General features: G+C 43.9%; 1 protein-coding gene across 1 annotated transcript; it reads left to right on the top strand.

Annotated features, from left to right (window-relative positions):
- The first annotated feature begins 7015 nt into the window (after positions 1-7015).
- Positions 7016-11870, top strand: SRP19 (signal recognition particle 19). Its single transcript, XM_061344491.1, has 5 exons — positions 7016-7095; positions 8314-8389; positions 9428-9499; positions 10204-10315; positions 11406-11870. The coding sequence occupies exons 1-5, from the start codon at positions 7040-7042 to the stop codon at positions 11537-11539; spliced, it is 450 nt and encodes a 149-aa protein (XP_061200475.1). The 5' UTR covers positions 7016-7039; the 3' UTR covers positions 11540-11870.
- Positions 11871-12321: the final 451 nt, after the last annotated feature.

Genomic DNA, 12321 nt, shown 5'->3' on the forward strand with positions numbered 1-12321 from the left:
GACAGCTTGTGCACTCACTCCCAGTGAGTGGTGCCAGGCAGGAAGCAATTGAGGCCCACGTCCATCTCCCCCCCCTTCCCCGGGGGCTCCCCACCTTCCCCACTCCCGGAGGGATGGGGAGGAGGATCGAAAGAATGCAACTCCCACGGGTTGAGATAAGAACAGTTTAGTAACTAAGGTATAACACAAATCACTACTGCTACCACCAATAATAATAATGATAAAGGAAATAACAAGGGAAGGGAATACAACACCTCATCACCAGCCGACCGATAACTCACCCCCCCAGCCTGACCAAGCACCAACCGATACCTCCTCCAACCCCACAGTCCACCTGCCCTTCCAGGGAACTCTCCCAGTTACCTACTGTGCATGACATGCTGTGGTATGGAATACCTCTTTGGTCAGTTTGGGTCAGGTGTCCTGTCTCTGCTTCCTCCCAGCTTCCCCTCCTCCCTGGCGGAACATGAGGCCCACAAAGTCCTTGGCCAAACCAAAACATCATTGTTATCAGCTCTGTTCCCAGCCTGAAAGTCAAAACACAGCACTGCACCAGCTACCAAGAAAGAGAAAAATGACTGCTACTGCTGAACCCAGGACATACATAATAATAGCATCTGCAGAAAAGAAATATGTTTCCCTGTTGTGGTCAGTCAGGCGTGCCATATGATCCAATCTGCAACTCCAAAAACTCCAACTGATAGGACTCATTTTACTAGCTGAAACAAACCAAATTAAACTTTAGCTAAACAAAACCATACATATGTCAAGAAGGAACAAGATAATGGGTAAAGAACATTCTATACCTATCCAGCTCACTGAACTAGGATCCAGCTCATTGAACTGGGAACCATTCCTCTCAAAGTTAGAAGAAAAGCCAACCTAGGACCATGAAATGAAAACAGTGAGAATTCAGCCAAAGGACAACAAAGATATGACTGCCAGGGGTCCCATAGACCCTTGGGACCCTCACTCAAAATAAACTGAACATGCTGTAGTAGGTAGCAACCTATGTTAATTAGTTCTGGGAAGAAATTATAACATCTATGAGATTTCTGGGAATTATAGTTTATATAGAATCATAGAACAGTTAGGATTGGAAAGGACCTTAAGATACTCTAGTTTTAACCCCCCTGCCATGGACAGGGACACCTCACACTAAACCATGTCACCCAAGGCTCTGTCCAACCTGGCCTTGGACACCTCCATGGATGGAGCATTCACACCTTCCCTGGGCAACCCATTCCAGTGCCTCACCACCCTTACAGTAAACAACTTCCTCCTTATATCCAATCTAAACTTCCCCTGTTGAAGTTCGAACACATTACCCCTTGTCCTATCACTACAGTCCCTAATGAAGAGTCCATCCCCAGCATCCCTGTAGCCCCCCTTCAGATACTGGAAGGTCTGAAATAGCTCAAAAGAGCTAAAGCGTGGTATGTGTTACCAATGATTTAAATAGTCATCAAAATTGATGCTAGGAAGTGACAGCCCATAGAAGAAAGGTTATGGCAACATCCTTTCTTTACAGCTCTTTACTGTGAGAGTGGTGAGGCACTGGAAGAGTTTGCCCATAGAAGTGATAAATGCCCTATCCCTGGCAGTTCCAAGGCCAGGCTGGACAAAGTCTTGAGCAGCATGGGCTAGTGTGAAGCTTTGCCTGCCCATGGGAGAGGGGTTGGAACAAGATGATCCAACCCTAACGAATTTATGTTCTGTGATCATTGTATAGCTACACAAAAGGTGTGTGACTAGACATAGGGCAGTTGCTCCTAGCTGTAACTGTACCCTGGAATTTGTGGTGTTCACAGTGTTCTTCCCAACTAAGTATATTTTAATGTGTATGATGTAGTCCTGAATACTTCCCTGTGTGGAATGACCTTTCACAGCAACTCCTTCACATCTGACTCAGCATTACAAGTAGACCCTATGTCTTTTTAAATCTCTTATAACTTACAGAATCATAGAATCATAGCATATATAGGGTTGGAAAGGACCTTATGATCATCTAGGTCCAAACCCCCTGCCAAGGGCAGGGACACCTCACACTAAACCATGTCACCCGAGGCTCTGTCCAACCTGGACCTGAACACCTCCAGGGATGGAGCATTTACAGCTTCCTTGGGCAACCCATTCCAGTGCCTCCCCACCCTTACATTAAAGAACTTCATCCTTATATCCAATCTAAACTTCCCCTGTTTAAGTTTGAACCCACTACCCCTTGTCCTGTCACTACAGTCCCTAATGAAGAGTCCCTCCCCAGCATCCCTATAGGCCCCCTTCAGATACTGGAAGGCTGCTATGAGGTCTCCACGCAGCCTTCTCTTCTCCAGGCTGAACAGCCCCAACTTTCTCAGCCTGTCTTCATACGGGAGGTGCTCCAGTCCCCTCATGATCCTCGTGGCCCTTCTCTGGACTTGTTCCAACAGTTCCATGTCCTTTTTATGTTGAGGACACCAGAACTGCACACAGTACTCCAAGCGAGGTCTCACAAGAGCAGAGTAGAGGGGCAGGATCACCTCCTTCGACCTGCTGGTCACACTCCTTTTGATGCAGTCCAGGATACAGTCACCTTTCTGGGCTTCAAGCACACACTGAAGCCGGCTCATGTTCATTTTCTCATCAACCAGCACCCCCAAGTCCTTCCCCGCAGGGCTGCTCTGAATCTCTTCTCTGCTCACCCTGTAGCTGTGCTATGATTACCCCGCCCCAAGTGTAGGACCTTGCACTTGGCATGGTTAAACTGCATGAGGTTGGCATCAGCCCACCTCGCAAGCGTGTTGAGGTCCCTCTGGATGGCATTCCTTCCCCCCAGCGTATCAACCGAACCACACAGCTTGGTGTCATCAGCAAATTTGCTGAGGGCGCACTCAATCCCACTGTCCATGTCAGCAACAAAGATGTTGAACAAAACCAGTCCCAACACAGATCCCTGAGGAAGACCACTTGTTACTGGTCTCCATATGGACATTGAGCCATTGACCATAACTCTTTGCATGTGGCCATCCAGCCAGTTCTTTATCCACTGAGTGCTCCATCTATCAAACTGATGTCTCTCCAATTTAGAGATAAGGATGTCGTGTGGGACAGTGTCGGACACTTTGCACAAGTCCACGTAGATGACGTCAACTGCTCTACCCATCCATCAGTTCTGTAGTCCCATCATAGAAGGACTTGTGTACTTTCAGATTCTTAAGATGGTCTCGAACCAGATCCTCTCCTACAGTGGCCCTAGGGGTCTCCATTCTCACAGTCCCTGTGTCGGCCTTCCAAGACTTGAGTGGTGCGGTCAGAGCCTTTGCCAGTGAGGACCGAGGCAAAGAAGTCATTAAAAACCTCAGCCTTCTCCAAATCCAGGGTAGACAGTTCTCCTGATAGTTTCCAGAGTGGGTCTACGTTGTCCCTAGTCTGTCTTTTATTCGCTACATACCTACAGAATCCCTTCCTGTTGTTCTTAACATCCCTAGCCAAGTTTAATTCTAACTGGGCCTTAGCTTTCCTAACCTGGTCCCTAGCTTCCCAGACAACATCCCTGTACTCTTCCCAGGCCACCTGTCCTTGCTTCAACTTTCTATAGGACCCTTTTTTCATTTGAATTTTCCTCAGGACCTCCTTATCCATCCAAGGCGGTCTCCTGGCCCTCCTGCTGCAATTCCTTCTTTTTGGGATGCAACACTCCTGAGCATGTAGCAGGTGATCCTTGAATATCAACCAAGAGTCTTGGGCCCCCCTGCCCTCTAGGGCTATATCCCATGGAACCTTACTAAGCAGGTTCCTGAAGAGGCCAAAGTTTGCTCTCTTGAAGTCTGGGGCAGTGAGCTTGCTGCACGCTCTTCTCACTGTCCTGAGGATCTCAAATTCAACCATCTCAGATCACTGCAACCAAGGGTGCCCTGAAGCATCACATTTCCAACAAGCCCTTCCCTGTTCGTAATCACAAGGTCAAGCATGGCACCTCTCCTTGTTGGCTCCTCTATTACTTTCAGAAGGAAGTTGTCTTCCACACAATCAAGGAACCTCCTGGATTGCTTGTGCCGGGCCGTACCGTCATTCCAACAGGTGTCAGGGTGTTTGAAGTCCCCCATGAGAACAAGGGCCTGCAAGCCTTAGCATGCCAGAAAATACAAATCAGTCTTATGAAGGCTGGGGTTTTTTGTGTCTTCACCTAAGTCAAATTCAAAAATAAATAGCACATTGTGCTTTCAAGTTGTCATTGTTTTGGGGAAGACACTGCAAATAATAGAAAACAAACTTGTATAACTGCTGAAATGCCTCTTCTTCTTTGAAGTAGCTGCTTTCTTAACAACCAGTGAGGAGAAGAGGGAGACACCAAGTCTCTTAGAAACCTCTAAGCATCAGCATGCATGTTAGGCAGAAGTATCCTGCTGCAATAAACAATGCCTGCTTCTGAATGCTACATTGGTATTAAGGAGTTTTATTCTCCTGACTTTCAGTGACACAACAACTTTAAAATTGTTTTTCCATCTGAAAAAGATGCATAAAATATTTTTTGTCATCACCACAAATATGACACTGGCTATGTAGCTTTTGCTCTATCACAGTAAGTTTAGATATTGTTTTAACAAGAGAAGCCATTAATCTAATACCTTGGTATTAAAAACCTGTATGAATTCAAAGGGGAAAAAAACAAACATGCAATTGTGAATATTAACAATATTAAACAAATACACAAAATCTTTCTTGAGATCCTGAATTAATTACTGATGGTACCGTGCCACTCACAAACTGCAGGTGTGTTCAATGGCCTCTTTAAGGAAACATCAGAGCAGCATTCCTCAATCTGTGGTCCAATGGTAGCCCATTATGCACCAGAAATTGCTTTACAAAGTAACTGAGAAACTAAAAACATTGCGGAAATACATGTGAGAAGTAGATTTTATTACTTGTTCATTAAGCTTTGCCCTAATTTTTATCTGATTAATATATGAAGGTGTGGTAATATAAATAAATACTTCTTAGCATTTTTCAGACTGACTGAATGGTTGTAGCTGGCAGGGATCTCTGGAGCTCATCTGGTCGAACCTCCTGCTCAAGCAGGTCACCTAAAGCTGGGTGCTCAGAACTATTCCCAGACAGCTTTTGGGTATCTCCAGGGAGTCAGACCTCATGACCTCCCTCAGCAATCTGTGCCACTGCTCAGGGTGACTGACACTACAGGGTGATTTACATTACAGAGAATAACATCTCCTGATGTTCTCAGGGAACGTCCACCTCCTTGTTTCAGTCTGTGCCTGGCTACATCATCTTGCACCTTCCCTTCATGTATTTATATACATTGATGAGATCCTTCTGAGCCTTCTCTTCTCCAGGCTGAACAGTCCCAGGTCTCTCAGCCTTCCCTCCTAGAAGAGATGCTCCAGTCCTTTCATCATATTGATGGCCCTTGGCTGGACATGGTATACGTCCATGTCTGTCCTGCACTAGGGAGCCTAGTCGCCTCCGCCAGCAGCAGGAATTTACACTTCCTCTTGTTGAACTGCATGAGGCTCCTCTGAGCCCCTTTCTCCAGCCTGTCCAGGTCCCTCTGGAGGGCAGCACAACCCTTTCTCTGGGGTATCAGCCACTCTTCCCAGTTTGGTGCCCTCTGCAGCCTTCCTGAGGGTGCACTCTGCCCATCATCCAGATCATTAATGAAGATGCTCAATAGCATCAGACCCAGTATTGATCTCTGGGGTACTCCCCTAGTTACTGGCTCCAACCAGACTATGCACTACTGATCGCCTCCATCTGGGCTTATATTAGTGCCCGTAGTACATTCAGGGTACATATCAGCACTGCTGCATTCTCTTTGTCAGACTGCACACATGCATGAAGAGGCAAAGCCGGCTGTGCTGCCAGGCCTCTGCAGTTTTCTCTCTGCTAAGCACTGTATATGCACTGAACTTGCACAGCACTCTCTAGCATGCAGTGTGATCACCCAGTCGGCTGTGATTAATGAGAGACACTAGTCAGTCTCTCAGTTTTCTAAATCATAGAACTGTTTGGGCAGAAGGGACCAGTTCCGTGGGCAGGGACACCTTCCACTCGACCAGGTGGTTCAAACCAACCTTAGCCTTCAGGAGTCAGAGAAAGGACACAGAACTCTTGCAGCTTGCTGATGTGGTCCTGCAGGCACAGCTGCATGGGAATTTGTTCTCCAGGTTCGTACACTGCAGCCTGTGTCTTCTGGCAAAATGTGGTGGTGCTAAAGCAAACGCCCAGCATGCACACATACACACATTCACATCTATCTTCTACAAGCCATGTGTCTGTTCTGCAGCCATACCAGTCTCTTTGCAATCATAGACTGCCAACAGAAATCTGGGCTACAGTAGAGTAAGGCACAACCCAAAGGCGATAGTAGGAGACCTACCACAGGGATCTGGGGAGCAGAAACTCAGCTGGATGCTGACCAATCTATGAAAAAGTAGAACAGTGGAAAAGCTTGACCAGATAGTGCCTATGAACTCATATCCCAGGTCCTCTTAGGACCCCTGATAAAGTGTTAATTGAAGCCAGTCATCTACCTGATTTTTACCCATTCTGAAGGGTAACCTTTGCTCGTAAGCACCTCCCTGGCTGTAGGTGCCCCGCTTTGCTGCTGTGCGAGTTGTCATGTACCTTCAGCCCTAGCTTCAAGTACGGCAGCATTCCTGCTGCAGAGCCAAGGTTTCTATTGTAATCCCACACGGACTATTCCAGGGAGCCGAGATCCCGAGTTCCACCCATTGTGGTGTTTCACTGAAGCCTGCTAACGCAGCGGTACCCGGAAGTGCGGGCTCCACCCCTGAAAGGGGAGCAACCCGCCTCAGTGCTCCCCCCGCCATCATCCCCTGCAGCGCGTGCGCAGCAGAGGCGCGCTCAACCCACAGGAAGTACACGTTCCACCTCATGACAGGGTGATGGGCGGTTATAGACAGCACCATTAACCAATGGGATTGCAGGACTGGGAGAAGGGGCGGGATTTCCTGATGGAGGGGAAGTGGGAGTGTGACCAGCGCGGGTCGACGGTGGTTATGGTGTTGGTGCTGCCATTGTAATGGCTGCGCCTGTCACCGCCACCGCTACCGCCACGTCTCGGGCTGATAAGGAGAGGTAACACGGCTCACGCCCGGCTGCTGCCTGAAATAGTGTCCCTCTTCTTTGGAGTGGGGTGCAGCCGTCTTCGCGCCAGGACCGCGCCCAGCTGTGGGTGGGGGGTGCGACCGCAGTTGTGTTTGTGGGCGTCAGTAACTAGTTTGGGCGTTTAAGGTGGAAGAGAGTGAGGCGCTGGCGCAAGTTGCCCAGAGAATCCATGGCTGCCACATCCTTGGCAGTGTTCAGGGTTAGGTTGCATGCTGCTTGGAGCAGCCTGTTCTAGGGGGAGGTGTCCCTGCCTGTGGCAGGGGGTTGGAACTGGATGAGCTGTAAGGTCCCTTCCAACCCAGACCAGACTGTAATTCTGTGATTTCACATGCAGAACTCTGCCACTTCCATGGAAGCACTGATTGACTTGTAAAGAGAACTGGATGAGAAGAGTAATGAGTTGCAATGACTAAGGCTAATTTTAGAGGCAGGGAGAAATGTTTTGTGGGAGGGAGTTGGGATTAATGGGATTTGTCAGTCTCCAAGTAACTGAATATTAGCATGCTCCAGATTGTTTTCTCTATTTGCTCAATTTCTGCTTCCCTATCTGCTTATGCTGTCATAGTTCCTCATTCAAATGTAGGTATTCCTTTTTCTTAGCCTTTGCTTGTAGGCCTCAGGTAGTTTTGTTTTTATTGTCTCATAAGAAGTATAGTTGAGATTCTGTCTCTTGTGCACTGTATGTGCTTGACAGTTTTAAATCTACTGAAATACCTTAAGCAAGTTTTTCAGAGGCTTTATAACTTACCCAAATTTGGGTTCTTTTGTGTATGAATAGTAGGGATGGAAATAAAAAAAAAAGGTAAATTGTAAGAAATGGGTCAAAGAATTCCCTTTCAGCCTTCATGTTTTTTTTTTTTTACTCGAAGCAAATGGCACAAAAATATTTTACTCAAATATATTTTTACTCAAAAATCTATTTTGCTTGAAATAGATAGGCTCCACAAAGTATTGTCATGCAATGAACACTGCAGCCAGGTGGTCATGGAATGCCCTGGATAACTGGAAGTGGGGTTTTACAACATCTTACTGATTGGTTTAGGGAAAATGAATGGTTGTTCTAAGCCACTGTGGGAACTTCTGCATCATAGTCGTGAGGTTTATTTTTTGTTTTACTCGTTAAATATTGCATAAATAGTTAAGTAGTTGAGAGTTGATATTACCTAAAACTCTGCTTTCTCTTTTTAGATTCATCTGCATTTATCCAGCATATCTGAATAACAAGAAGACAATAGCAGAAGGAAGAAGGATACCTATAGACAAAGTAAGTTTGTGGGTGGCAAGGAAAGACAATGTTTTGTCTTGCTGTATAGCAGTGGTTAGAAAGTTGGGAAGTAAATCTCAAAGCTATTGCTCTTTCCTGTTCCCCATGATAAGTAGCTTGATAACTGGAAGTTACAGCATAGTTGAAGGTAACCTAGTCAGCATGTAAATTTGGTAGAAGAAGGCTGGGTTTAAGTGTCAATTTCATGCAAGCAGCACCTTTGGCAAACAGGTAAAGTACTGACAAACTTAATGCACTCGACCTCCTACATAAGTAGTTTGTCAAATTTGAAAGCAAAATAAGAAGAGATACCTAATGACTGTGTTTTCGTGACTAAGTATACATGCCTATAGTCTGTGCCCTCTCCCCACTGCTGGTGTCAGAGGTAGAACTTACACTGCATGTGGCACATACGCACAGTGTAGTAGTTGGTACTGCATTTAATCTGTCCTGAAATAGTTATTGAAAATCTCCTTAATGATGTTTTTAACAAATATTTGTGAGAATATAGAGGGGTTTTCTTTTAGGTTTGTGTGTTTTTTCTGATAATAGTTAAAGTTTTCTTGAGCATGCAAGTTGCCAGTTAAAGATCTGTCTGTGGGAGGATCCACTGCTTTGTGCCTAGAAAGTTTCTGTTTTTCCTCCCTTCAGTCATTGCTGCAAGTCTGCTGTTGCTGATTCATGGTTTTTGGTTGTTTTGGTGTTTGGTTTTTTTTTTTTGTAAATAAAATCAATGTTATTTCAGTTTCTTCTCCTCAGCAATTCTTTTACTTCCCCTGTGCTAATTAATCCTCATCTGTTTCCCATTCTTCTGATGTCTTGTCTCTTTTTTGGTTTGGGTTTTGTGGTGGTTTTTGTTTTTGGACCATACAACCACTCACAGGTGGCTTCTACAGTAGATTTGTCAGTGTGTGAAGTACTTTCTCTTTACTTATCTCCTTTTTGTAGTTACAGAGGATAGGGTGGAAGCTACTAACTATTGCTGTGTGAGTAGTTCATCACGGAAAAATATTTAACTGTAAAACATTGTATCAACAGGCTGTTGAAAATCCCACATCTACAGAAATCCAGGATGTATGTGCAGCAGTTGGATTCAACGTGCTGTTAGAGGTAATACAGGAAAGAAAAAAAAGACTAGTTACTTCTTAGGCAGAGAATGTTCATTGTTTAGTGCAATACCTGCTTGTTCTTTAAATATATGAAGCTGGTTGCTTTTTTATTAGGGAATGAGTCTGGATTTCTAGAGGGGTAACCTTTTGCAATTAATTTTCTGAAGTAATCACTAATTTAAAACACTGTTGAATTTTTCCGGAAGTTCAGGTCCTCATCTAAGAGAGTGACTGGTACCCAAAACCAAAATCAGTTTGCTTTTTAGAAGTGTAATATGTTCAGATTAGTGCACCGTGCCTATGAAATAGCTCGTATCAATAAGAAACCTGTAACATTTTTACAAAAATAAAGCCTATGAGTATCTCCAAGCAGTGGGCCTCAGACATCTGTCTCTTAAGTATCCGGAAGGGTTTGTGGCTGTGGAGAGGAAAAGAAGACCTGTGTCACTGCAGTCCAGACTGGTGAGGAGGTGCAGCAGTCCCTGTAGCAGATTACTTGCTAAATTGTTCAGTACCAGTACTAGTTGCAGAAGTGCTTTTGAAAACACTGTGCTGTAGCTTTGGATGCTACTGCAGTGGTTGAGTAGTTGGTGACACTGTTGGGTAGCTAGTGTTATGTTTTACATCTGTTAGTATTCCAGACTGCTATGACTTAGCTCAATTATTACAGTACTTTTATAATAAGTGTTTTCTTTTGTATGACAGAAAAATAAGATGTATCCCAGAGAGTGGAACAGAGATGTGCAGTACAGAGGTAGAGTACGAATCCAGCTCAAACAAGATGATGGTAATCCATGTTTACCTCAGTTTCCAACACGTGAGTAGAGTACCTGGATTAGGCACTTTATGTGTTAATAAAACAGATCAACTTTGTTTATTTTATGTTACCAACTTGCTGAATTATTTTTATTCTTTCACATTTTACAACTTTACATTAAATGCCTCTGCCTAAGTCAACCAAATCAGTCCTTTTGCTTATATAAGTCAATCAGATGCAGCTGGTGTGTGAGCATTGAGTGGGATTTGTAAAGTGCTGCTGTGTTTGATCCTGGTATTTCTTCAAGCAATTGCATTGAAGAGAATTGCGGGGAGTGTTGTATGATTTCTGTGTCTGCTTACCACTTTCTTGACAGTTAAAGGATTTGGTATTAAAATGGCTAAATTCAGTCTTTCTCTTGGGTTACAGACATCAGCTAGGCATCAGTATGGATGCCAAATTGATGAAGTACAATACTGAGTTCAGCTGAGTTTTCTGCTGGCCATTTTCATAAATTAACAATGGAGCAGCTCCCTTTAACTAACAGGAATAGTTCATCTTGAATGACAAGTAATGTAATGTTTTGCATTTTTCCTGAAAACTAGCTGGTGTGTAAAAGCAAATATATATATATACATATATATATGTATATATATATATGAAGAAGTATGTATCTTAAGGAAAAGCAAGAATAGTATCGAGTCTAGAATAGCACTGAAGTGCTGTTGGTTAGAAGGAGACAACTTAAACCCCTATTCCGGCTGGAAGAAGGCAGTGCCTTTCTAAAAAATGCTTGTAGCTTTGCCTGGTCATTCTGTCCCAAGTATTTTAGGCCCATTAAGGAGGCAAAGGGAAAAAAAAGTAACAGGAAGGATGTAGATACTTTGGCATTTGTTAGGTTGTCTGCCTGTTCTAGTCTGCTATGACATTGATCAGTCCTGTACTTCTTTAAAATAAAAAAAAAAAGGGGGGGGGGAGTTTGAGAATTTTCTGCAAACTCGTAGCTGCACAGGGGGAAGGAAGCACAAATCCTAGGCTTTAGATCTACTTCAACAGAAATCTGTATAGGGGCTGAATTGTCTTAACTTCCAAAATCATGCAAATGTTTTTAATGTAGTAGGCGTGCATTGATCTCTCCCTATATTTTTAGGTAAGTCAGTGATGCTGTACGCTGCAGAAACTATTCCCAAACTGAAATCAAGAACCCAAAAGATGGGAGGTAGTGATCAAAGTCTTCAGCAAGGAGAGGGAGGCAAGAAAGGTAAAGGGAAGAAGAAGAAATGAGCGCATATTTGGAGTCATTGCTACATCACATAGTTGTATTTACCACAAAGCTGGATGGACACATTACTTGCTGCAACTTCCAAGTGATCGATGAAAGCAAGAAATACACAGGTGAAGCTGAACAGAACTTTTCTGGGAACTGGAGTGCATGTAGCTGCCTCTCATCTATGTAAAAATAAACCTGTCTTGACACACAACCTGCATGTCTGAAGCTAGCACCTGCTTAAAAGTGGAAGAACATAAAGAAATGGGGTGGGAGGGAGAATTATTCTTTACAGAGGAAATGTGCACCTTTTGATAAATAAATGAATAAGTACTCTTATGCAGACTACGTACCTGAAAGCTGGTTGCCTTAGTAAACAATTTATCTATGCTAGTGAAGTAATTTTCTTAACTATGGGAAGTCTTTATCACTAAGAGAAAAATGTAAATCAATGATGTTATGCCTCTACAAACTTCCCCTGATAATAATTATAGAATCATAGAATCATTTAGATTGGAAAAAGACCCTTAAGATCATTGAGTCCAACTGTTAACCCAGAACAGCCAAGTTCACAACTAAACCGTGTCCCAAAGTGCCACATTTACAAATAAATACCTGCAGGAATGGTGACTCCACCACTTCCCTGGGCAGCTTGTTCCAGTGCTTGACAACCCTTTTGGCAAAGAAATTTCTCCAAATATCCAATCTAAAATTTATCAATTTAAAACAGTCCCTCTTTCACAGCTGTCAAGTGTACTAATAAAGGTGACATGTTAATTTACAAAAAAAAATAATGTTA

Source organism: Neopsephotus bourkii, unplaced genomic scaffold (genome assembly GCF_033783945.1).
Source record: "Neopsephotus bourkii isolate Nb327-2 ecotype Australia unplaced genomic scaffold, CSIRO-AGI_Nbou_v1 NB_228, whole genome shotgun sequence".
NCBI lineage: Eukaryota > Metazoa > Chordata > Aves > Psittaciformes > Psittacidae > Neopsephotus > Neopsephotus bourkii.